A 26,436-nucleotide genomic window follows, 5' to 3' on the forward strand; every position below is an offset into this window, starting at 1 on the left:
CACACACACACGCACACAGCATTTTGACCCTGCAGCCATCTCCTCCTCTAATCCCTGAGCCCCTCTACTTTTTAGCTTCCTCTTCCCATAACAAGTCTGGAATCCAAGTTCTACCCCTTCAAACTCTCATCATAATCACAGCATCTCTTTATCAAAATCCCAGTCCTAGATCAAACCAGCTTCGTCTTCTCCAGACCGAGGGGCTAAGCAGGGGCAACCCCACAACACTGCCTACGGTTGCCAGAGAAGCCTGTGCCCCCTCCCTGTCCCCACACAATGCAGCCCAAACCTTTGGTTTCCCTAGAGACATCTCCCCTGTCTCTGCTGTAGCTCTCCCACATCCTCTCCCCCTCAGCCCAACACATCCCCCTCCCTTCACTCATCAGAAGATCCCTTTCCAACTTCACAGGACAAATATGTGGGAGCCGTGACGTCATGTGACCAGAGTTTTCCCCTCCTGATCGACTACTCTTAGTTGCTGAAGACAGTAGCCCCAAACTTGAGGGTAGAAATAATGCAACCAAATGTGTCTTCACGCGCAGGCGTGCCTTCCTGCAGCCCCGTGGGTCGAGCTACGCTCACCTGTTCCTTTGTGATACTACCCCTTGCCCTGTTTAAGATAGAATGTTCCATAGAAATGCTCTTTGTGTGTCCCCTTCTCTTACTCTGTCCTTGGGTGTGGCCTACCCAGGTGTCAGTCAACCTGCTGACAGTGGACATCATGAAGATAGACTCAGCCCCCTGAAACCTGACCCCTTGCCTCATTTGAATAGCTTCTCCTCAATAAAAGGGGTCAGCGCGTGCTCTTGCTCTCTCTCTTCCTGTGGACCCTTAAGGTCAGAGAAGCCGTCACAGCGACCCCAAAGAAAAAGGTATTTGTGTGGTTATTTAGGGCAGCCCAGCTCCCTTGGAGTGACCCTGAGTGTTTTAGTCTCGAGCAAACGTGACAAATGGTGTCCCTGGGTGGGCAAAAGGCACAAATAGGAACCAGTAGTGGAAAAAAACCCCTACTTTCCTCTACCATATTTTCCAACTCTTTTCTCCATCTCTCTATTTCTCACTCACTAATGCAGAGTGAATGGCTGTTTCGCCTTTACAATATGTCACTAAAACTGCTCTTCCGATGGCTTTGTGGTCACTAAATCCAACGATATTTTTATTTATTTGTTGCTGCACTGGGGATTGAATTTAGGGGCAATCTATCACTGATTTACATTCCTAGTCCCTCAAAAGTTGTGATCCTACTGCCTCATCCTTTGGAGTTGCTGGGGATGCAGGCATGCACTCAACTTTCTGTTTTTTTAATATTTATTTTTTAGTTGGAGTTGGACACAATACCTTTAGTTTATTTTTATGTGGTGCTGAGGATCGGACCCAGGGCTTCACACTTGCTAGGCGAGTGCTCTACCGCTGAGCCACAACCCCAGCCCCATGCACTCAACTTATACATTCTATCTTTCTTGACCAAACAGCAACCTCTGGCCCAGCGAGTCACTCCCTTTTTCTGAAACACTGCTGTGCTGTATTAGATATTGGCAGACACCAGTGTGTGTGTGTGAGTGTGTGTGTGTGTTGACATGAGTATATACACACACACAGATAGATATTGATATACAGAGAAAGAATTACTGTAAGGACTCAAGTTCATAGAGTCATGCAGGCTGATAAGTCACAAGATCTGCTGGAGACCCAGGGGGACTGACGGTGTAGTTCCAGTCTAAAACCTGAGCCCTGAGGCCCAAGAAAAGCTGATGTTTTTGTTTGAGTTCAAAGGCAGGAAAGGGCAAAGGTCCCAGCTCAAGCAGTCAGGCAGGAAGGTCTCCCCTCTTCCGTGCTAGAGGGTCAGTCATTTGCTCTGGTCAAGCCTTCAACTGATGGGAGGGAGCCCACACACACTGGGGAGGGAAATCTGCTTTATTCAATCTACTAATTTAAGGGTTAATCTCGTCCAGAAACACCATACAGATCCAGAATCAAGTTTGACCAAATGTCTGGATCCCATTGGCCAATCAAGTTGACACAGAAAGTTAACCACTCACTTGCCTCTCGGATCCGGCACCGTTAACTCTCCTGACTCTTGCTTTCTACCCTTTCTTGGTCTCTGCAGGTTATTCCCCTTGAATGTTGTTATCCTCAGGATTATGTCTTGGGTCATTTTTCCCTCGGCTCATTCTCCTGGGGATTTGACCCTCTCTCATGACCTCCACACCATCAATGCATCCACAGTCCCACCTCTGGATCACAGCCCAGCTCACCACTGAACTCTTAGTTCTCCTGGGAAGCCACAAAATCTTGATGATCAACAGCATGTTCTCCAGCCCAGAGCAGGAACTGCTTCATGTTCCAATACGGGCAGGACATCACAAGGTGACCTAATGGGGGCACTTACTTGGGTATTCTTCACAGGTGAATTTGTCCATATTGGTGACAAAGGACTTGAAGCAACGGCACCTAAGCTCTCCCAGTCAGCAAATGGATGCAGGGTTGGGGCTGGGGTGTAGCTCAGTGGTAGAGCACTTGCCTAGCATGTGTGAGGCCCTGGGTTTGATCCTCAGCACCACATAAAATATAAGTAAATAAAATAAAGGTACCGTGTACATCTACAACTAAAAAAAAAAACTATTAAAAAATGGATGTGGGCATACTTAATGGGTGACAATTTACCTTTGGGCTTTGTGGGACTCATTTCTCAAATCCACTTAAACTAGAACAACTTTAACAACTTCTAACCATTGTATGGAAATGATGTCCAGAAGAAGAGGAGGAAAAACCAAAATTTGTGTGGATAGTAAAGGGGAACATTCTAATTAGCATGCCGAGAGATTCTGTAGCTGGCCCAAGTAATTTTCTTTTTTCTCTCTTCAAAATCAACAAGCCCCAAACAAAACTCATTTGCTCAGCATCTCCCCCCATTTTCCTCTTCCTGTGTTAGGTCAGTGAACACTATCACCGAGACAGTTGTCCAAGGCAGAAATCCATGGCCACCCCTAACTTCAGGCTCTCACTTACCCCCCCCAATCCAATCATAAACCGTCCTCAAAGAACCTGCTGAGTATCTGTGAAATCTTCCACTCCTCTCCACCACTGCCACTGCCTTATTTCAGGCCACCTAACCTCTTGAACGGATTACTGCAATTGCCTGATGCGTCCCTAGTTCCTCTTGTCCTTCCCTCTAACCCACCCTCCACATGGCACAGAGCGATCTTCCAAAAACACAGAAAAATGCCACTGCTCCCTGTTATGACCTTCGGTGACCTCCATCTGTACTTTGGATAAAGTCCAACTCTCACTCGATTTTCTCATCTGTAAAATGGAATTGCTATCAGGGTTGGCATGAGTTCACTCATGCGCTAGCAATGCTCAACAAATGTCACTGTGCTCTTACTAACTGACCCCTCCTCTCGCTGCACTCTACTGTCCTGCCACATAGAACGCCTTACATTCATTCCAGCAGAGGCCACGTGCTCGCTCTCCCTCACCTCCAAGCCTTCCCACCTCTCTCCACCCAGATGTTCCTTGTCCCCTCCCCAGTCCTACCCTCTTTGCAGCTGTACTCTGCATTCTTGGGGTCTCAGCTTAGATGTCACATGCTCCAGGTTCCGTGCTTTTTTGGCTCTCAGGACTATCCCACCTAAAAATGCATTTATATGTATTCCCCAGAGGACAAGATCAGCGAGTGTGCCCATCTTCTTCAATGCTGTAACCCCAGTATCTAGCACAGTGCCTAACACGTAGTACGTGTTCAATAAATATTTGGGGAACAAATGTATGATGAGAACTCTTCCCCTCCAGCAGGGGTTCAAAAGCTAAGGGCTTCTAATAAGGGCCTGGATAACTCTAGAAGGGAAAGGGAAAGCGAGCAGTCCTGTCCCTTCACATTTGGGCATCTGAAGGGGAGATAAGGGGGAACTCTATTTCACATTCTAGAACTTCAGGATCTGGGCCACAAGGGTAGGAAGTTTTTGGTTTTGGTACTGGGGGTTGAACCCAGGGATGCTTTACCACTGAGCCACATCCCCAACCCTTATTTTTATCTCGAGACAGGGTCTCCCTAAGTTTCTTAGGGCCTTGCTAAGTTGCTGAGGCTGGCTTTGAACTTGTGATTCTCCTGCCTCAACCCCTGCCGTGCCACTGGAATTACAGGCATGCGCCACTGCTACTTGTAAGGGCTGCACATTTGGAAACAAATCATGATTCACAAGGTTGGCCCTCAAGCCCCACATCATGACCTTTGAGTTGAGGGTAGCTGCTAGCTCCAGGACATCGCAGGGTCACCTGAGCCTTCCTCATAAGTCCCCTAGGTGTCTGCCTGCACCAGACCACAATGTGCAGTGCCGAGGGCCCAGATTTGCCACAGAGGTGCCCTTGAAGGACCCTGGCTAGAGCGAGGCAGAAGCCCAGGAGAGACTGATCTCTCAGGACTGGTCCCTACATCCTGAGGGGAAGTCAAAGCCAAGGACTGAAGAGGTTTGGGCTGCGCAGGCCCATCCAGTGAGAAATGTCAGCTTTGGACATGAGCCGGGCTCAGCGTCACCGCAGGCTCTGCTGCCTGGAGTTTGAGGAAAATGAAAAAATATTCCCCCCTCTCAATTTCTATGTCAAATAGAGCCGATCGTAGGAGTCATCAGAGACCAGGTGGGATGTGTGTCAGATAAACACACCTGGGGCACCCCAGGTTCCAGGTGATCCTCAGATGTGGGGTAGAGAGATGCCAGCTTACAGAGGATGCAAGAAACACACAGGCAGCTGAAGGGAGCTGCCCCTCACTCCTTGGCACCCCTGCGGTCGTGGTGACTGCCTGGTCGGTCACTCTCAGAGGAGGCAAGAGCAGTAAAGAGACAAGGCTCCGAGGTAATGAGGGAATTTAGGTCTTTCCATGAAAACAGCAGCTTCCAATCAGAGAAACAGACGACAGGTGTCAAGCCACCAACCTGCGAAGGGCAAAGTCCCCACCTGGCACAATCTGATGGTTGGGACAAAGCGAGCCGAGAGGTAGAATGAGCCCTTTCTGGGCTAACGTGACCAGATGGCTCTGGGACACCTGCCACTCACTGCAGAGCCCCTCATAGAAGCTGGCTGCGTGCATCTGCTTAATGAAACCCTCTCCGCCCAGGGTCTCCAAGCCCTGCTGCAGTGACTATGCCTTTAATTAAAGGCAGAACGCACAGCAGGGGGCTTGGCTACACTGCAGGATTTGGTGCTGCAAGGCAAAAAAGTTACCATGAATTTTTCTAGGCAAGCAAAATGCGGATGACACTTATTATCAGATATGTCTCCAGGAAAAGAACACTCTGTAGTTCAGAGGAAAAAAATGCTAGTTTGGGTTAATTTTTGGTTTGTGTCTTTTAAACATAGAATATTCTTACTTGTTTAGGAGTAAGGCAATAACTGGGATATAATTATTTAGGCCTCACTTTGCTATACTTTAGAGATGGAAATACATTTAGAGATGAAGAAATCAAGGCTTCAGAGAGGTTAGGTAACTTGCTTGAGGTCACAGTTATAAACAGCAGGACTGGGATGCAAACCAGACGTCTGGCTTTTACATTTTAAGTTTTTATGTTTTATTATTGGAGGTAATATGTCTTTGAGAGTGTTTGTTGTTGTTCATATTGCTGTTTTGGGTACCAGGAATTGAATTCAGAGGCACTCAACCACTGAGTCACATCCCCAGCCCTATGTTGTATTTTATTTAGAGACAGGGTCTCACTGGGTTGCTTAGCACCTCGCAATTGCAATTGCTGAGGCTGGCTTTGAACTCACTATTCTTCTGTCTCAGCCTCCGAGCTGCTGGGATTATAGGTGTGCACCACGGTGCCTGGCTTGTTGTTGTTTTTATAAAGCATGGCACACTTGAGAGCGACGGGGCATCCTGAAAGGAGTAGCTGCAAATTGGGGTTGGTCCATTTATGAGGTCAGTCTCTGCAGATGACCTTCAGGTTCAAGTCACAGTATTTTTTTTTTTTTTTTTAAAGAGAGAGAGACTGACTCTTTTTTTTTTAGATGGACACAACACAATGCCTTTATTTATTTTATGTGGTGCTGAGAATTGAACTCGGGTCCTGCCCGTGCTAGGCGAGCGCTCTACCGCTGAGCTACAATTCCAGCTCTGAGTCACAGTATTTTTAAAGGGTCTTTTCTCTAATGATGGATGTGCACGGGTGTCCACTGTAGCAATGTTTTAAGAGTAAAAGCAACCAGACTTTCATCAGAAATAAGACTGGAGAGCTGGAGGTCAGCTCAAGGACAGAGCATACCCTGCATGAGGAATGGAAATGGGTTCCCAGCACACATACAAAAAAAGTAAAATACAGGCTGGAAAAGTAAATCATGGGGCAAATATACAATGAAATAATAGGTAGCAGTAACAAAGAGCAAATCCTTTTTGTACTGACATGGAACTACTGGCTAGCTATATCGGAAAGAAAAGCAAAGTACAGAATACTACAGAGTTTATCCTCTGTGTAAAAGAAGGGCAAATACCATGCACGTGTTACCTGTTTATTCAGAGAAGGTCTCTGGAAGGGTACAGGAGAAACTGTAATACTTGTCTCTAGGGAGGAGAGGGGCCACTGGGGATAAGAGTAACAAGTTTTTCACTCTGTGTCCTTTTGTCCTTTTTGATTTCAAATCACAAAACCATATTACCTATCCGGAAAATGTGATATGTCCTCTTAAAAACCAATGAGAATATGTGAACTTAAAACAGAATAGAAAAAAACTAATACACAGCCATGCAATCATGTCAATCAAACACGTGCAGAGAACAAGAAGTCCCTACATAAAGATGGTAACAATCTTCTCCTTCTGTTCTCTGTTTTTTTTTTCAAATTCTTATGATGTGTTCATAATAAATACTTTATATGCAATTTTTCTATGTTTAACCTTATTTCCTCTTTGGCTCTATCAGTATTTCTTTCTTTTGGTTTCCTTTCTTACTTCTTTCAGTGCAGGATCAAACCCAAGGTCTCAGGCATGCTAGGCAAACACATGCTCTACCCCTAAGCCACATTCCCAGCCCTCTACCAGCATTTCAATCAGTCATTCTGGGCAGAAAGATGGATAAGACCACCAGAGACTCCAGAATCAGAATTTCATGGTATATTCAATAAAGCACTCCCACCATTCCTAAAAAGTTGCCAAGTCAATCGTTTTCAACATTTTATGAAAATACATGTTGTATAAAAAACAAAATAGAAAGGTTCTTAGACAGTAAAAAGTGAGAGGGAAGCAAACCATTTGACGACACAAGCAGTTTCACAATTCTACTAGAGGGCCCTTACCTTCAAATGACTACTCTTCAACTTCCTGTGTTTTTCCTTCATTCTCATCACAAGTAACCAAGGACACCACAATCTGTCCTAAGCGTCTCTCTCCCAAACATTAAAACTATGGGTTTTTTTTTCTTCTGTTTAAAAAGGGGAGGTGGACCAGGTGTGGTGGTAATACAACTGTAATCCCAGCTACTCAGGAGGCTGAGGCAGGAGGATTGCAAGTTAGTGAGACCCTGATTCAAAAGAAAAAAATAAAAATAACTGGGGATGTAGCTCAGTGGTAAAGCATCCCTGGGTTCAATCCCAACTACCAAAAACAAAATCAAAAACCCCACACACAAAATGCGGGAAGCAGAAAGGAGACACTTTTTAATTAAAAAAAAAAAAAGAAAGAAAGAAAGAAAGAAAAATCCCTGACCCTGAGTTCATGACATTGGGAAAACAGACATGGAAATGTCTTCAGAACACCAGCTGAAGGCAAGGAACCTGAAAACAAGTTAAGGAGTGACCAGACTCTGAAATAAAAACAGAACACGACAGAGGCCCCCTTGCGTGGCCAGGATCTCGGGCTTGGCTTCTCAGGCTGAGATTCACTTGAAGTCTATCATCTGCTACAGTCACTTTCTTGGTTGTGATCTATGAGCTGCCAGTGTTTACTCGTGAGACTCTTTGGGAGCTGGAAGGGAAGGAAGGTAAATACGCCAAAGCTCAGCTGAGCAACCGATAGGTTTTACATTTTATTTCCAAGAAATGACATCTTGTTTTCACAAAGAAGAGAGAAACTAGACTGTCAAAAACAGGCTGCCTTTAGGGGCAGCATGAGGTACACCCAACTGTCCAAAACGAACATCAACTGAGTGCTTCTGAGGTATCAAAAACAACAACAACAAATTAAAAAAACAAAAACAAAAAACAGAACTTAAATAACCCATCCAACATGTAGTGAAGCAGTCTGTTAAGTACCCTGAAGCACTCGGTGCTGTGAGTCCTGGTAGTGCTTCAGACGACGATGGCAGCAGAGCTGGCCATCACGGAGGTGGGTGACGCAGGGCTTCCTAACTCAGTCTCTGTCCCACGTGGCTTCTCTGATGACCTCCAAAGTGGCCCGAGTCACACCCAGAGACATTCCTCAAGAACATCCCGAGCTCCCATCGCCTTGGAGTCTTTCAAATGTCCTTCACGCTGGTCTTCAGGACAATCTCTTTGCTTGGGAAAGAAAAAAAGAAATAAGGAGGAGCCCGCGTTCTCTCCCTCCTCCCCACAGCAGCCAAAAGGAAGGGATAAACACAAGTTGGATCATGTCACCTTCTGCTCAAAGCCTGTGCCCAGAGGCAAGAGGGGCTGAGGACTGAAGTCACTGCCCCGGCAGCAACAGGGTCCCTCTGGGCCAGCAGCTTCCAGGCTCCCCTCTCCTGCACTGGCCTCCGAAGGGCTTATTTAAAGGTGAAGGGGCAGGCAGTCAAGGTCAGCCTTTGACCTCTCTACTCTAGCCAGGCACAGTTCCCTCAAATTCAACTGTCTAAGCCACTTCGACGTTTATAGCTGCACAATTCACAATACTAAACTGTGGAGCCAACCCAGATGCCCTTCAATAGATGATTGGATAAAGAACGATGAGATATATACACAATGGAATATTACTCAGCATTAAAAGACAATAAAATCATGGCATTTGCAGGAAATGGATGGAGCTGGAGAATATCATGCTGAGTGAAGTAAGCCAATCCCAAAAAACCAAAGGCCGAATGCTCTCTCTGATACGTGGATGCTGATTCCATAACGGGGGGCAGGGTGCTGTGGGGAGAATGGAGGAACTTTGATTGGGCCAAAGAGAGGGATGGAAGGGGAGGGGGACTGGGGGCAGGACAGATGGTGAAATGAGACAAACATCATTACCCCAGGTACATGTATGCATATCTGGTGTGACTCTATATCGTGTACAACCAGAGAAATGAAAAGTTGTGCTCCATTTGTGTACAATGAATTGAAATGCATCCTGTTGTCATGTATAACTAATTAGAACCCCCCCCCAATTTTTTTTAAATTCAACTGTCTATGCATTTAGGGTTCAATGAAGGAGGGTTAACAGTATCCAGGAAAGCCACTCTCCTGAGCTGTGGAGGCTTTTCCAGGGGCTAGCAGGGAAGTGGTAGCTTTTGGTGAAAGGAAAAAGACCCTCTCCACTGAGCACTAAAGTCAGGGAATCTGGCCTCCTTATGGAAGGATGGCTCTGGAATCACAAGGAGTACACCTCAACAAGGAATCTGAAGTCCTAGGATTCTGGCTGCTGTTTCACATGGTCCAATTAATGCCACAGCTGCCTTCCACTAAGCACTGGGAGGACATTCCTGTGACGCCCTTTCCACATCACACTGCATACCTAGATGTAAGTTATGGGTGACAAGGGGAGTAAGCTAAACAGAACGATCCCATTTTGATGACAAGAAAAGGATAATAGCAGACAAAAGAACAGAGAGGGAAAGGTGGGGTGGTATTAGAAAAATAAAACCTTTGAGTAACAAGATCATTCATTTTCTATCCCATGATACGTTTTTAAAAATCAAAACTTCCTAGAGTAATGTTACACACTATTTCAGTGCGTGCATGAGAGCCATTTTCTCTTGGGCGAGTGAGGTCCTATACAAGGCAGGCAGTAATACTTCATGCATATAATTCTGGATTCCCTCAGAACAGGACTAGATAAGTTAAAAGGACCTATTAACAAGTAATGTTAGAGTAATGTTACACACTATTTCAGTGCGTGCATGAGAGCCATTTTCTCTTGGGCGAGTGAGGTCCTATACAAGGCAGGCAGTAATACTTCATGCATATAATTCTGGATTCCCTCAGAACAGGACTAGATAAGTTAAAAGGACCTATTAACAAGTAATGTTAGAGTAATGTTACACACTATTTCAGTGCGTGCATGAGAGCCATTTTCTCTTGGGCGAGTGAGGTCCTATACAAGGCAGGCAGTAATACTTCATGCATATAATTCTGGATTCCCTCAGAACAGGACTAGATAAGTTAAAAGGACCTATTAACAAGTATTCTCTCTGGGTGGGTACAGTTTGCCAGATAACCATATTGCTGTCACTCCCTGAACATGTCAGCAACGGAGGATGGGCAAGATCAGGAAGATACTTCAGAGTCTGACTCTGCCAGCTGCTCCTGTCCTGTGTTTGGACCACTCTCCTCTTAACATCCAGCAACCTGGACAGAGCTGTGGGCCAGGTGCATCTTTCCAGAAATCCCCAACTCTGGAGGAGCCTCTGTCTCACAGAGTCATAAAGGGTGTGGTTCACTCTATAGTTCACAAAGGTCGAAGTGCACTCTCACCAGTAGCCTCAAACCAACATTCTGGTGTCAAGGGAGAAAGGGCTGTGAAACTGAAGCACAGGCTGTCAGCCGGGCAGTCCATGGGTGAGAGCAACCCCGCCCAGGGTCCTGCCATAAAGTAAGAACTAATATCACCAAACATTTGCCAATCGAGTTTCTAGATCCTATATTTGATCCTTTTTAAAAATTCCCATGCACAAAGGATTAAACCAGCTTTCAACTGGCCCTAGAACATGCAAGGAGGATTGGTATTTGAACTGAGAATTTTCTCTAAACCCCATACTGCAGCCCCATGAAGCTGCCTTTGGCACATCTTTCCCTAAATAAGGTTTTAGAAACTTCTATCTCTAGAGAAAACCTCAAAGCTGCATTCACTGTGATAACTACAGAAACTGAGATGGTTTCCAGAACTGTTCTCAGCAAGCGCATGCAATAGGAGAGGCTGTTTCTGTTTCCTGTGTAGCCCCTACGGTTACCAGAACGGGCAAGAGGTAACCTCTGGAGAGAAAAGCGGGATTTGGTACTTTCTCTGCATAATGAACTGTGTAAGGGAAACAGAGGTGGACATAGAATATGGGGCTCTTCCTTCCCTTTCCAATGCTTCATGAAGTCATCTACTGTGCTTGGACTGTGAGAAGGAACCTAGGCAGCAGGCCAGGCCAAGAATGCACATGGGTGTCCCCACCTAGGCAACAACCAGCAAACTTCATATGTCAAAGGTCATGACCTAATTCTAATTAAATTTGGATTCCCAGGGCATGGCAAAGAGGGAAGAAAAAAGAAAGTATTTTTCTGGCCTGAGTAGATACTTCCTAAGCCTTGGCTGTCCTGTAAGACTAGCACCATGTAAATACTGTCTCATATGGACACACGAGGCAGGGGTGGGAGACAGGTCACCCCTTTCTCATGCCTCTGTGTTTTGCTTGTGCAGTTTCCTCTGCTTGAAAAACAAATCCCCTAGGGAACCTTTAAGGCTCAGTTCAAAAGTCATAGCCTCTGTGGAGCTTCTCAGACCTCCACCTGCCCAGGCCAACTTATGTGGCCCCTCCCTGAATTTTCACAGCACCTTGCTGTGGAATTCACTGCGCTGTCTATGGCCTTTATCTCCTCCACCAGTGAGTGCTGAGGCTTGAGATGAGGCCTTATTATCTCTTTATCCTGATGTTTAATACAGTGGTCCTGTGGGGGATAGGAAGCAAAAAAGGAAGGGCAAGGGAAAATCACATGGACCTTGGAGATAAAAACCTGGGGGGGGGGGAATCAAATAGCAACAGCACAGAGGTATCAGTGGGAAACACTGGTTCTAAAGAATGAGCAAGCCGGGCGCAGTGGCGCACGCCTATAATCCCAGCAGTTTGGAAGGCTGAGGCAGGATAAAGTTCAAAGCCAGCCTCAGCAAAAGCGAGGTGCTAAGCAACTCAGTGAGACCCTGTCTCTAAATAAAATACAAAGTAGGGCTAGGGGTGTGGCTCAACGGTTGAGTGCTCCTGAGTTCAATCCCTGATAACCCTACCCTCCACCAAAAAAACAAGAATGAATGAAGTTCACCCCAACCCTCCACAGGTCAGAATATCTTCCTTGGGCACACCTAGCTCAGGTACACTCACAGTCCTCAGCTCTGTGCTGAGCTTGCTGGGATCTACTCTGGCTAACCAACCAAGGCCAATTTCATACCATAAGTGCTTGAAAATCAGGGTCAGATTCTTGGCCTGACTCAAAATGGCTAACATCTGTTGAAGGGCTAGAGAAAAGAAAGCAGTGACCAGAAGCTTCTATTCTTAGCAGTTTGGCCTCTAAGATCTTCCAGCTTCTCCAGACTTAAAGAAAGGTACAACCAAGAATCTCATGAACATGGGCTTCAAATGGCCAGGTGGTAGGTATAAGGGCAGTGAGCTCCCAGGCTCTGGTGGACCTATTACAGGGAGCCAATTGACATAACAGCACTTTGGCTCTGAAGCTGTCCCAGGAGGTAGTGCTGGACTATTTAAGGGACTGAACATGATAATCACATCTATGCTATTTTAATGCACAATGGATCCTTATTCAATAAGCAATCCTTGTGTTCGGAGCCTAGACATTCTTGAGCCAGAGTCCTGCAAGTCTCAAGCACAGAGGCTCTCTGCAGCCCTTAACAACAGGCTCCAAGTGTGGCGACATCAATTAAATGAGCAGCTATTCTCTACAGAAGCATAGTTCATTCAGGAAACTTACTCATCCCTTCCCAACTCTTTATCCAAACTCCCTCTGACTGTGATACTTGCTGGATCCCCAGATTAACTGCAGGATTATATTTGTATCTTTTTTATTCCTTTGGTACTAGGGATTTAATCCAGGGGCACTTTGCCACTGTGCTATTCCCTCAGCAGTTTATTTATATATTTTTAAAAAATTTAAATTGTAGTTGGACATCTTTATTTTATTTATTTTTATGTAGTGCTGAGGATCGAACCCAGTGCCTCACACATACTAGGTGAGTGCTCTAGGGGAGTGGGGGATAGGAAGCAAGAAGGAAGAGCAAGGGAAAATCACATGGACCTTGGAGATAAAAACCTGGGGGGGATCAAACAGCAACAGCACAGAGGTATCAGTGGGAAACACTGGTCCTAAAGAATAAGTGAGCCGGGTACAGTGGCGCACACCACAACCCCAGCCCTGTTTTTGTTTTTTTATGTGGTGCCAGGGATCAAACCCAGTGCCTTATGCATACTAGGCAAGGGCTCTATCACTGAGCCACAACCCTGGCCCCGTTTTATATTTTTGAGCCAAGGTCCTGCTGAGTTGCAATCTTTCTGTCTCAACCTTCTGAGTTGCTGGGATTACAAGTGTGTGCCATCACACGCAGCAGGATTATATTTACATCTCTTTAGCTTAACATTATATCCAATTTGTCTAATTAAGCTGTGGTTCTTTTTTTTTTTTTTTTTTTTAAAGAGAGAGTGAGAGAGGAGAGAGAGAGAGAGAGAGAAAAAGAGAGAATTTTTTTAATATTTATTTTTTAGTTCTCGGCCGACACAACATCCTTGTTGGTATGTGGTGCTGAGGATCGAACCCGGGCCGCACGCATGCCAGGCGAGCGTGCTACCGCTGAGCCACATCTCCAGCCCCTAAGCTGTGGTTCTTATGGATAAGTCCAGTATGTGTTTTCTTTGGGCATTCTTCAAGCTGTGAATCTGTGACTTACACACATTCTACTTGAAACTGTCCACACAACTCAAGGATTTTGCAACCCCTGGATGCAACTCAACAGCACTTCCAGCGCAGCAAATGATCTGTTTTCTAATCAGATCTCTTTTTCTCTAATTTCACCACCAAGGAACAATTACCTAAGTTTTTCACTTCTCCAATGTTCAAACAGCAGAGGTTACTTCTGCCTTAACTCTTTCTCACTCAATTATCTGAACTTCCTTTATTCTTTTGCATTTCTTCTACCTTGTCCTTAGTTCAAGAATACTACCTACCGCTCTCTTTTCTTCAACAATAACAACCATCTGTTGGCGTTAAGAAGTAAATAGGTCCTCTGTTGAGGGACAGGGATTCTCAGAACCACTCACCTTTTCGTTCCCTAATGAGGACAATTCGTCGTTCTTTCACTTCTGAGCTCAGATTATCCACCATCTTATTAATGCAATTGTCCAGAACCAGGGAATGGGTTTTGGACTCAATGTCCTTCCGACAAATGGGGCATTCTATCTTCCGCTTCATCCATTCATTGATACAGTAGGAGCAGAAACTGTGGGCACAGTTCAAGGTGACCGCCTACGATGGAATGGGAAGATCTGAATCATACTTGTTATGCTTACTTTCTCAAAGCTAGTTTCCAAGGCCAAAAGGAAAGTGGGCTACAGTTCTATCTGGAAGGCTTACAAAGGGTATTAGAATCATCCTTGGTGATGGAAAATTTTAAACTTCTTATTAGACAATTCATTTCCTCCTTTCTCAAAGGCCATAAACTCAGTTAAGGTCCTAGACTTGATCAAAGTCATATATTCAGGTCTCACGTATGCTGATTTGCCTGTTTTGTTCCACAAACCAAGTTCCAGCACTGCCAGAAAGATCAGCCACTTGCAAACAGATGTCACTGGACATAAGTAGAAGGTGTGTGAATGCTTTGATTCAAATACATTATTAATTCCCTTTTAAAAAACAAAATCATGTCTTGCTGTAATCCCAGCAACTCAGGAGGCGGAGTTCAAAGCTAGACTCAGCAACTCTGTGAGACCCTGTCTCTAAATTTAATAAAAGGAGGGGAGGCTGGGGAAATGTCTCAGTGGTTAAGCACCCCTAGGTTCAATCCCAGGTACAAAAAAAAAAAAAAAAAAAAAAAATACCCCAAAGTTGACCAGTAGGGCTAAAAATATGATTCAGTGATAAAACATCTGCCTACCGTGCCTAGGCCCTGAGTCGATCCCAAACATGGCAAAAAAGAGAAAGAGGCAGGAGGAAATGATCAGAAAAGTCAGGCAATATGGTGTAAATACAAACCAATCCAAGTTATTTGTCTTTCCTCTGACTCTGAAGATGCTCCAGGTTAGCTGACACATCACCCATTCCAACCTCCCTTTCCTCTTCCTCTACTGGTATCCATAAGCCCTGTCAATACAACACTGAGTTTCCCCAAAGTAGGGAATCATCTAACTAGAAAGTGTGGGGAAAATTATGACCTAAAGTCAAAGTGGATCCAGACTAAAGAAACTGGTTTCCTCAGGAGAGATTTTCAGGAAGCTGATAGATCCTACCTCTGCAAAGACTGCCTGGGAAAATAAAGCAGTGTACATATGTGTTTCCTATTTATTTATTTTGGTACTGGGAATTGAAGCTAGGGATGCTTTACCACTGAGCTATATCCCCAGCCTTTTTTATTTTAAGATAGGGTCTTTCTAAATTGCTAAGGGTCCTGCTAAATTACTGAGGCTGGCCTCCAACCTGCACACCTCCCACTTCAGTCTCCTGGGTCATTGGGATTCAGGTGAGTACCACTATATACTAGTTTAAAAAGAAGTGGCATTTAACAACCTGATTACAACATTTGTAGTCTAACAGGAACTGGTTACAAATGGCAGAAATTTATGAAACCAGAAAGAGATGATGCAAAAATATGACAGAACAAATGATAGCCTTGGAGAGTGAGGTTTCATTTTCAAAAGGAGCTTCAGATTCCTGAAGTGTATTCACTTTAGCCCCTGAATTCCCAAAGTGACCACATATCAACGACATTTACCACCTTGTTTAAAAGGTGGCATTATAGGCTGGGATTGTGGCTCAGCGATAGAGCGCTTGCCTAGCATGCGCGGGGCCCTGGGTTCGATCCTCAGCACCACATAAAAATAAATGAATGGAATTAAAGGTATTGTGTCCAACTACAACTAAAAAAAAAAAAGTTGGCATCACAAGTCTACTCTTAGCATTGTGCTCATTCAGAGTAAAGCAAGCTTTATTATTTTTTTAATACTTTTTTTTTAGTTGTAGATGAACACACAATACCTTTATTTTTATGTGGTGCTGAGGATCAAACCTAGTGCCTCACACATGCAAGGCAAGCACTTTACCACTGAGCTCTAGCTCCAGCCCGAGCAAGCTTTATTGAGCAGCTATGTCCTGTTTAAAATTGTAATGTGGCCCTGTTTTCCCCTCCCTCACCACAAAGAGATAAGGCTTTATTTCTGCCAAGAGCGTTAACTATAATAATAAATATTCAAGGATAAATACAAAAAAGGTTAGTGAAGGGAAAGACAACTACAAAATCAAATAAGTGGCCATCTCTAGATGTCACTTTGAAATCAAACAATTATAAATTCCTGAGAGAAAAAAAATCTTCAAAATGTTTCCCTTTAGCAGAAGGAGGCTGCATAGTCCATGTTCCCCTCAGGGCTGGAGGGATGGGAAGGGGTGAGCCACAGCTCATCGTTACCTCGACGAAGTATTCTGAACAAATAATACACTGGAGCTCATTCTCTAGCACGTCATTCATGTGGCTAAGCACTTCCTCCTTCTGTGCTTGCACCTTCTCCTTTTCTTCCTGCAAAGATACACAATACCATCTGTCATTTGGAAAAACCGACAAGAATGTATAACAGGACATGGGGCAAGGTTCGTTGACTAAAGTACGACTCAGGAGGAGTCTAAATTAAAATTCATTCTGGTGCAGCCACATGAGAATAAAACTCTGTCCTATGAGTTACTGTTTCTCAAGAATTGCTTTCTAACACAAAGCGGTAACTAACTTCCTTTCTTTCCTCTCCTATTTGCTATGGTCTAAATGTCTCGGGGCTGGGTTTGTAGCTCAGTGGTACCCCACTTGCCTAGCATGTATGAAGCACTGGGTTTGATTCTCAGCACCACATATAAATAATTTTTTTCCTAAATTGTCTATATCTCTCCAAAATTCACATGTTGAAACCTATCCCCTATGTGATGGTATTAAGAAGTAGAATCTTTGGGAGGGAACTAGGTCATGAGGCCTCTGCTCTCATGAATGGGATTAGGTTCAAGGAAATGTGTTCTCCTTTTCTACCATGCAAGGAAGATATCATCTGTTAACCAGAAAGTAGACCTTCCCCACACTGAATCTGGCAGATTGGTCAAGAACTTTGGTCTTGGACTTCTCAGCCTGTAGAACATGAAAAATACATTTCTGTTGTTTACAAGCTATCCAGTTTATGGTATTTTATTATAGCAGCCTGAGTGGACTAAAACACTATTTTCTTTTTCAGTATCTGCATGATTATAAGGATAATATCTATATTCTCTGAAGGCAGAAGGCAGGAGAGATAGCCTCCTAAAATACTTTCAGGCTCTAAGCTCTATGATGCTTGCCACTCCCCACACCTGTAGAGGTCTCAAAGATAATTTCCCTGTTCTTTTTCCAAGAAGTCAGAGTGCCTATGGACATACATTTTGGGGAGGATCCTAGGCAGGTTCTTTTGCTTTTTTTTTGGGGGGGGAGGGGGTACCAGGGATTGGACTCAGGGGCACTCAACCACTGAGTCAAAATCCCAGCCCTATTTTGTATTTTATTTAGAGACAGGGTCTCCCTGAGTTGCTTAGCACCTCACTTTTGCTGAGGCTGGTTTTGAACTCACAATCCTCCTGCCTCAACCTCCCAAGCCACTTGGATTACAGGTGTGCCCCACCATGCCCAGCTCTAGGCATGCTCTTTTGATACATTTAAGACAGTTAACTCATCCCCTCAAACAAAAGCAACAAGAGCCCCTGGGGAGGAAAGAAAAAGCCATTTGGAGTATATTTGAGTAACTGGTTCTTTTTTCATCTTTTATTTTCTCTTCCAATCAAAGCAAAGACTGTCAGGTTACTTAAGGAAGTGAAGAGACTCTGGACCCATTTCTAACTAGAATAAAGTTCCCTAAAAACTTAAGAGCACAGGGATTGGGGGATGTAGTTCAGTGGTAGAGTGTTTGCCTAGCATGCATAAGGTCCTGGGTTTAATCCCCAGCACCACAATAAAGAAAAAAAAAGATATGGTGGTTTCTTGGAAGTTGGGGAAGAAGGTACTAGGTGATTTGAATACAGGGCACGGATATCAAGTCAACTGAAGAAAAAGAGTCTCTTTCTTCTGCACTCAGCTTCAGGTCTGTATGTGGAGTAGGAAGGGATGCAGTCAGGCATTCATTTCAAGGTTTTAAACTGGTAACCTGTGGACTGGATCTATCCTGCAGACTTGTTTAGCTTGGTCTTCATGGTATTAAAAAGCACGTATAAAAACCCTAAACTTATATGTGTATTGAAACGTCATGTAGAACCTCTTAAATATGTACAATTTCTATGGTTTTATGCATCAGTTAAAAAATTTAAAACTGTGCCAGACATGATGGGACATGTCTATAACCCCAGCAACTTGAGAGGCTGAGGTAGGAGGATTGCAAGTTCAAGGCCAGTCTCAGCAACTTAGTGAAACTCTCACAATTTAGCAAGACCCTGGCTCAAATTAAAAAATAAAAAAGACTGGGGATACAGTTCAGTGGCAAAGCACCTCTGGGTTCAATTACCAGTACCAACAAAAAAATAAATAAATAATACAAAATAAATAAAAACAAAAAATATTTGTGGCCAATGTTTGAAAACTGGGGTACTTTATACAAACATCTGGATTTCCATCTCCTGTGGAAAAACCAAATATATGACAACACCAACCTGCATTTCTGGACAGCTACAAATGACTGAGCAAAGAGCTGAGTCATCAGTTTGTGTGGAAGGCGAGTACCACAGTCCTCAGCAATCCCTAAACCATGTTTTTTATACTTAGGCCCCTTTGCTCACTTTTATTACTGGCCATGGTAGGCACTTAGGTTTATAACCCGATTTAAGAGTTCTACCGATTCACTGAGGGAAGGAATTGCATAAATGCATCAAGATGAACTATTTTTTAATTTTGATTATAATACTCCTTAGTCTGCATTCACCATACCCTGAAGGAGCACCCATCATTCGGAAAGGACTAGAATGCAGGGTGCAGTGCCTCATTCCCAGCACTTAGCTTCTAAACAAGGGAAAGAATTAGATGTTGTCTTGCAAGCAGAGTCCTCTACAGGCCTGAATAATTTTACAGATTATTTCCCCCGAGGCTTGGAGCAGCCACAATCTCTCTCATTCACCATAGCAACCCTTGCACTGTTGAAAATGCTGAGTTGCATGTACTAACCAAATTCTAAACCTCCATCTTCTTTCCAGTACCTTGGTCTGCTCCAATTCTTTGTTCTTAGCTTGAATGATTGTTTCAAAATCCTTCTTACTGCGATTTAACTCTTCCATTAGAGTTCGATGCTGTAGAAACATAATAGATACATAGATGAGCTACACACCTGTTTCCCCCCCTTACAGTCTCTGACTTTGATTCAGAAATCAATGAATTAACAATTTCAAAATATCATCTTTCATTCAGAGTATCCCATCTACCTACTGCTTTTTTCATGCAAAGGGGCCGGTAGGGAAGGAAGCTATCAAGTCTATTAGTCTCTCTCCATTAACCCAGCCTCAGTAGCCCCAAACCAACTGAAAAACTTAACATGGCCTTCCAGGAAGTGTGATTCTGTACCTTTGGTCTGAGGCCCATGAAAGTGCATCTTATTAAAGGGTCTCTTATATGATTCTGGAAACCAGTGTGTAAGTACTATGAGGCTACCCAGCAGGGAACTAATCCCCCAATCTGAAGTTGTCAGACCCAATCTGAGGGGGATACTCCCCCAATCTGTTTGTCTGAGGGGAAGGCCCCAGTTGGCTTAGGGCCAGCACCCCACTTTCGTTTTTGTCGACAATCTGAAAAGGGAATCTTTGTCTTTTTGTCTGTGTCTCTGTTAAGTGTGATGGCATTGTTTTACTTTGGACAGATGCAGTGTCCCAAGTTCTGATCTGCCTTAGATGTGTGGAGGTAACTTTAGCTAAATTTTAGCCTGAAAATGTCCCTGGGATGCTTCTCCTGCTTCCCTGAAAGGGACCAAAAGTCAACAGAACTGCCAGCTTTTTTGTTCTCACCCTTTACACCCCTTTGAGCTGTGTTTTAAAAAACTTTGATAAACTTTACTCCACTTTGTTAAATGGGATTAGGGAAGCAATGTTTTCTTCCCGTAGTTGGCTTGAGTGCACCCACTGCAGAGGGAAATGCCTTCTGGGGATCTAAGAACTTTGATATCTCCCTTTTGCTTTTTCTCAAAACACTGTCCTCATTATTAAATTGGCATTAATTGGCTTCGAGGACAGGAACCGAACTTTCAGTCACAAATTTTGGCACCCCAGAGGGGACTCTGGAGGAGACCCCGCTCTGCTTTCTTGGGAAGGCCTAGCACTTCAAACAACTGCATGCAGAGGATTAACTTTTGACAGCTGACTACTGGAAAGGAGATATGCAGCGTGCCTGGGATTGGACCTAACCAGAGGAGCTAATCCTATAAGTAAAAGGAGGGACTGAGGGACTCCCAGCAGCTGCCGAAGCCCCTTTTGCTTCGGGGAACTCCCTCTTCCTTCTCTGCACTATAAAGATTGCTCCATCTCTGTCTACTTTAAAAAAAAGGAGGGGAGGGACACTGAATGCAGTAAAATCACCACACTGAGACCCTTGATTTTACACTTCTGGTTGTCCCTCTGTGAGAACATCTGGTCCACTAGTATCGATATCTATGGTGCCACTGGTGTAGGAGTCATAATTAAATGGGAGTTAGAAACTTGGGGAGATTTTTCTCTTATCTGGTCTGTTTTAAAAGTTCCTGTCTGTCAGCCGTAGTCTGGAGCTCCTTTCTGTCTATCTGTCATTGTGTCTGTCTGTATCTGTTTCTGGCCTTTTAAGACATGGGCAATAATGTGTTGATATCAACTGTGGAGTCTTTAAACATTGCAGTGGAGATTTCACCTGCGAAAAGCTACAAGGCCTTTACTATTGTGTTATGTGTGCACACTAGTGTTATGTGCTGTAAACAGATAAAAATAATGATGTCTTTATGAAAATTGGCAGATATATAGAGCGCTCATGAAAATTAAAAAAAATGGATCCAAGTATCTTTGATTCACGTGATTTAAACAGTTCAATTTAAATTGGGTAAACAGATGAAAATAAAGATGTTTTTAAAATTAAGCTTACAAGTTTTTCTAGGTGTCCAAAAAAAAAAAAACTAATAAAATGTGGATCTATGAAATAATCTGCCTAAATTCAGAAATTTACAAGGATTGTTTCAAAATGTGAACAGAAAAGGAGGTTAACAGATGGAAAAGGGAAATTAGAAGGTTTTAGGTATGGATTTTAATAGAAGGAAAATGTGTTTCTGGATAAGAGAGTCTATGTGATTAAGTAAATAAGAGAGTTTAAGTAAGTGATAAAGCAGGTCTGTGTATGTTGGCTATATAGGTTTAAGTAAGTGATAAAAAGGTCTGTGTAAGTTTGTAAGTTTGTCTTTACAGTCATAAGTTAAAAAGACAAAGATTTCTCATAACATTGTGTTTTATTAAGTTTTGTTTCTTGTTTCTAAAGTAAGTAATCTTAAAGGAATTAAACAGCTGATTAAACAAGAACTGTTATTTTAGAAAATTGTGCTATGTCTTTAAAAGCTAAACTTGGTTAATATAAAAACATCAATACACCAACAAGACTTAATGATCATTAATATATATGCCCCAAACAATGGTGCAGCTACATTCATCAAACAAACTCTTCTCAAGTTCAAGAGTCAAATAGACCACAACACAATAATCATGGGAGATTTTAACACACCTCTCTCACCACTGGACAGATCTTCCAAACAAAAGTTGAATAAAGAAATCCTAGAGCTCAATAATACAATTAATAACTTAGACTTAATTGACATATACAGAATATACCACCCAACATCAAGCGGATACACTTTCTTCTCAGCAGCACATGAATTCTTCTCAAAAATAGACCATATATTATGTCACAGGGCAAACCTTAGCAAATACAAAGGAGTAGAGATACTACCAAGCAATTTCATCTGATCATAATGGAATGAAATTGGAAATCAATAATAAAATAAGAAAGAAAAAATCCTACATCACATGGAGAATAAACAATATGCTACTGAATGAACAAAGGGTTACAGAAGACATCAAAGAGGAAATTAAAAAATTCTTAGAGGTAAATGAAAACTCAGACATAACATATCAAAATCTCTGGGACACTATGAAAGCAGTACTAAGAGGAAAATTCATTTCATAGAGTTCATTCCTTTTTTTTTTTTTTTTTTAAGAAGAGACACTGCTTCTTTTTTTTTTTTTTTAAGAGAGAGTGAGAGAGGAGAGAGAGAGAGAGAGAATTTTTAATATTTAGTTTTTAGTTCTCGGCGGACACAACATCTTTGTTGGTATGTGGTGCTGAGGATCGAACCCGGGCCGCACGCATGCCAGGCGAGCGCGCTACCGCTTGAGCCACATCCCAGCCCCGAGTTCATTCCTTAAAAGAAAGAAAAACCAACAAATAAATGACCTCACACTACACCTCGAAGCCTTAGAAAAAGAAAAACAAATCAGCAGCAAATACAGTAGAAAGCAAGAAATAATTAAAATCAGAGCTGAAATCAATGAAATCGAAACAAAAGAAACAATGGAAAAAATTGACAAAACTAAAAGTTGGCTCTTTGAAAAAATAAATAAGATTGATAGAACACTAGCCATGCTAACAAAGAGAAGAAGAGAGAGAACCCAAATTACTAGCTTACGGGATGAAAAAGGCAACATCACAACAGACACTTCAGAAACACAGAAGATAATTAAAAATTATTTTGAAACCCTACACTCTAATAAAATAGAGGATAGTGAAGGCATCACGATAAATTCCTTAAGGCATATGAGCTACCCAGATTGAGTCAGGAGGATATAGACAACCTAAACAGACCAATATCAAGTGAGGAAATAGAAGAAGCCATCAAAAGACTACCAACCAAGAAAAGCCCAGGACCAGACGGATATACAGCAGAGTTTTACAAGAACTTTAAAGAACTAATACCAATACTCTTCAATCTATTTCAGGAGATAGAAAAAGAGGGAGTACTTCAAAATTCATTCTATACGGCCAACATCACCCTGATTCCCAAACCAGATAAAGACACATCAAAGAAAGAAAACTTCACACTAATATCCCTAATGAATATAGATGCAAAAATCCTCAATAAAATTCTGGCAAATCGGATACAAAAACATATCAAAAAGATCATGCGCCATGACCAAGTGGGATTCATCCCTGGGATGCAAGGCTGGTTGAATATACGGAAATCAATAAATGTAATTCACCACATCAATAGACTTAAAGATAAGAACCATATGATCATCTCGATAGATGCTGAAAAAGCCTTTGACAAAATACAGCATCCTTTTATGTTCAAAACTCTAGAAAAATTAGGGATAAGGAAATTACCTCAACATGGTAAAAGCTCTATATACGCTAAGTCTCAGGCCAGCATCACTCTAAATGGAGAAAAATTGAAGGCATTCCCTTTAAAATCTGGAACAAGACAGGGATGCCTCTCTCACCACTTCTATTCAACATAGTTCTTGAAACACTAGCCAGAGCAATTAGATGAAAAAAATTAAAGGCATAAATATAGGAAAAGAAGAACTTAAATTAGCACTATTTGTTGATGACATGATCCTATACCTAGCAGACCCAAAAAGTTCAACCAAGAAACTTCTAGAACTAGTAAATGAATTCAGCAAAGGGGCAGGATATAAAATCAATACCAATAAATCAAAGGCATTCCTGTATATCAGTGACAAATTCTCTGAAATGGAAATGAGGACAACTACTCTATTCACAATATCCTCAAAAAAAAAATAAAATAAAATACCTGGGAATCAACCTAACAAAAGAGGTGAAAGATCTATACAATGAAAACTACAGAAACCTGAAGAAAGAAATAGAAGAAGACCTTAGAAGCTGGAAGGATTTACCTTACTTATGGATTGGTAGAATTAATATTATTAAGATGGCGATATTACCAAAAGCACTTTACAGATTCAATGCAATTCCCATCAAAATCCCAATGACATTCCTTGCAAAAATAGAAAAAGCAATCATGAAATTCATCTGGAAAAATAAGAGACCCAGAATAGCTAAAGTAATTCTAAGCAGGAAGAGTGAAATTGGTGGTATTGCAATTCCAGATTTTAAACTATACTGTAGAGCAATAGTAACAAAAACAGCATGGTACTGGTACCAAAATAGGCGGGTAGACCAATGGTACAGAATAGAAGACACAGAGACAAATACACAAAATTACAACTACCTCATATTAGTCAAAGGTGCTAAAAACATGCAATGGAGAAAGGATAGCATCTTCAACAAATGGTGCTGGGAGAACGGAAATCCATATGCAACAAAATGAAATTGAATCCCTTTCTCTCACCATGCATAAAAGTCAACTCAAAATGGATCAAGGAGCTAGGAATCAGACCAGAGACTCTGCATCTAATAGAAGATAAAGTTGGCCCTAATCTTCACCACGTGGGGGCAGGCCCCAAATTTCTTAATAAGACACCTATAGCACAAGAGTTAAAACCAAGAATCAACAAATGGGACGAATTCAAACTAAAAAGTTTTTTCTCAGCAAGAGAAATAATATGTGAGGTGAAGAGGGAGCCTACATCCTGGGAACAAATTTTTACCCCTCAAACATCAGATAGAGCTCTAATCTCTAGAGTATACAAAGAACTCAAAAAGTTAAACAACAAAAAAGCAAATAACCCAATCAACAAATGGGCCAAGGACTTGAACAGAAACTTCTCAGAAGAGGATATACAATCAATCAACAAATACATGAAAAAATGCTCACCATCTCTAGCAATCAGAGAAATGCAAATTAAAACTACTCTAAGATACCATCTCATTCCAATAAGAATGGCAGCCATTATGAAGTCAAACAACAATAAGTGCTGGCGAGGGTGCAGGGAAAAAGGTACACTCATACATTGCTGGTGGGACTGCAAATTGGTGCAGCCAATTTGGAAAGCAGTCTGGAGAAAGTTGGGAATGGAACCACCATTTGACCCAGCTATTCCCCTTCTCAGACTATACCCAAAAGACCTAAAAAGAGCATACTACAGGGACACAGCCACATCAATGTTTATAGCAGCACAATTCACAATAGCTAGAATGTGGAACTAACCTAGATGCCCTTCAATAGATGAATGGATTAAAAAATGTGGCATTTATATACAATGGAATATTACTCAGCACTAAAAAATAACAAGATCATGGCATTTGCAGGCAAATGGATGTCATTAGAGCAGATTATGCTAAGTGAAGTTAGCCAATCCCTAAAAAACAAATGCCGAATGTCTTCTCTGATATAAGGGGAGTGACTCAAAATGGGATAGGGAAGAAGAGCATGAGAAGAAGACTACCACTAAATAGGGAAGAGAAGTGAGAGGGAAAAAGAAGGAGAAGGGGAGTTGCACGGAAGATGGAAGGAGAACCACATTGTTACACAGAATACATATATGATGTTGTGATGAGAAAAAGAAAAAAAAGTATGTCACATTAGATTGGATAGAGAGAAAGGATGGGAGAGGAGGGGAGGAGTAGGGGGGATAGGAAGGGCAGCAGAATAGACATTATGATTGATGTATGTACATTCCATGTATGTATTATATGTCAAAATACATTCTGCTGTTATGTATGACTAAAAAAAAAAACAAATCATATGTTTAAAAAAAAATCAATGTAATTATTGTGCTATTAATGTGTTCATATCTTCCAGGTATACAAATCTGTAAGGTAGAAGCTTTAAAAGAGCATTTTATCAACTGGTGTTGTAAAGTTGTATGGTAATTTTAGGCTTAAAAGAAAAACATATTAGAGACTTATTTATATCATTTGATGTTCTATAACTGGACCTGTTATCAATAAGGTATGTAAAGTTTTATGTTACTTTTTACACTGAGGTACAATTTAAATCTATTTTTAAGTTAATGAGAGCCTAATCTATGTAAAAGTTAATATTGTAAAACACAAAAGTACTTTGCTACTTTTCTACAGAAGGTTAAAAGCTTTCAGCCTTTCTTTAATTCATATTTTGGACGTGATATTATATTGTGTTAGCTAATATTCATGTGAACTTCAGCAACAATTTATGTAAGCTTTGTAAAATGATGTTTAAAAAGCAAAGATCAGCTTCAGAACTACAGCACTTAAGATTTATGAAGAGCCCCGCCTTACCTGAAATAAGGCTCTGTGTCCCATCTTATTAAATGTGAGAATGACTACGAAAGAAGTAGGCCAGATTTCAGTACATTTAAAGTTGTGTCCAAAAGCTGGCTTTTGTCAAGATTACTAGGATCTCAAACAGGGGATATAATGTATAACTCTGCCAAA

At 42.2% G+C, this 26,436-nt stretch overlaps 1 protein-coding gene across 1 annotated transcript in view; it reads right to left on the reverse strand.

Annotated features, from left to right (window-relative positions):
* Nucleotides 1-7,926: 7,926 nt before the first annotated feature.
* Nucleotides 7,927-26,436, reverse strand: part of Rnf8 (ring finger protein 8) — a 46,520-nt gene continuing 28,010 nt past the window's right edge. The window contains exons 5-8 of the mRNA XM_026383495.2: nt 19,302-19,391; nt 16,522-16,629; nt 14,165-14,369; nt 7,927-8,480 (exon numbers count right to left, since the gene is read on the reverse strand). Coding sequence (XP_026239280.2) covers nt 8,464-8,480; nt 14,165-14,369; nt 16,522-16,629; nt 19,302-19,391 — 420 coding nt within the window. The 3' untranslated portion in view covers nt 7,927-8,463. The remainder of the gene's footprint in view (nt 8,481-14,164; nt 14,370-16,521; nt 16,630-19,301; nt 19,392-26,436) is intronic.

Source organism: Urocitellus parryii, chromosome 8 (assembly GCF_045843805.1).
Source record: "Urocitellus parryii isolate mUroPar1 chromosome 8, mUroPar1.hap1, whole genome shotgun sequence".
NCBI classification, from domain to species: Eukaryota; Metazoa; Chordata; class Mammalia; order Rodentia; family Sciuridae; genus Urocitellus; species Urocitellus parryii.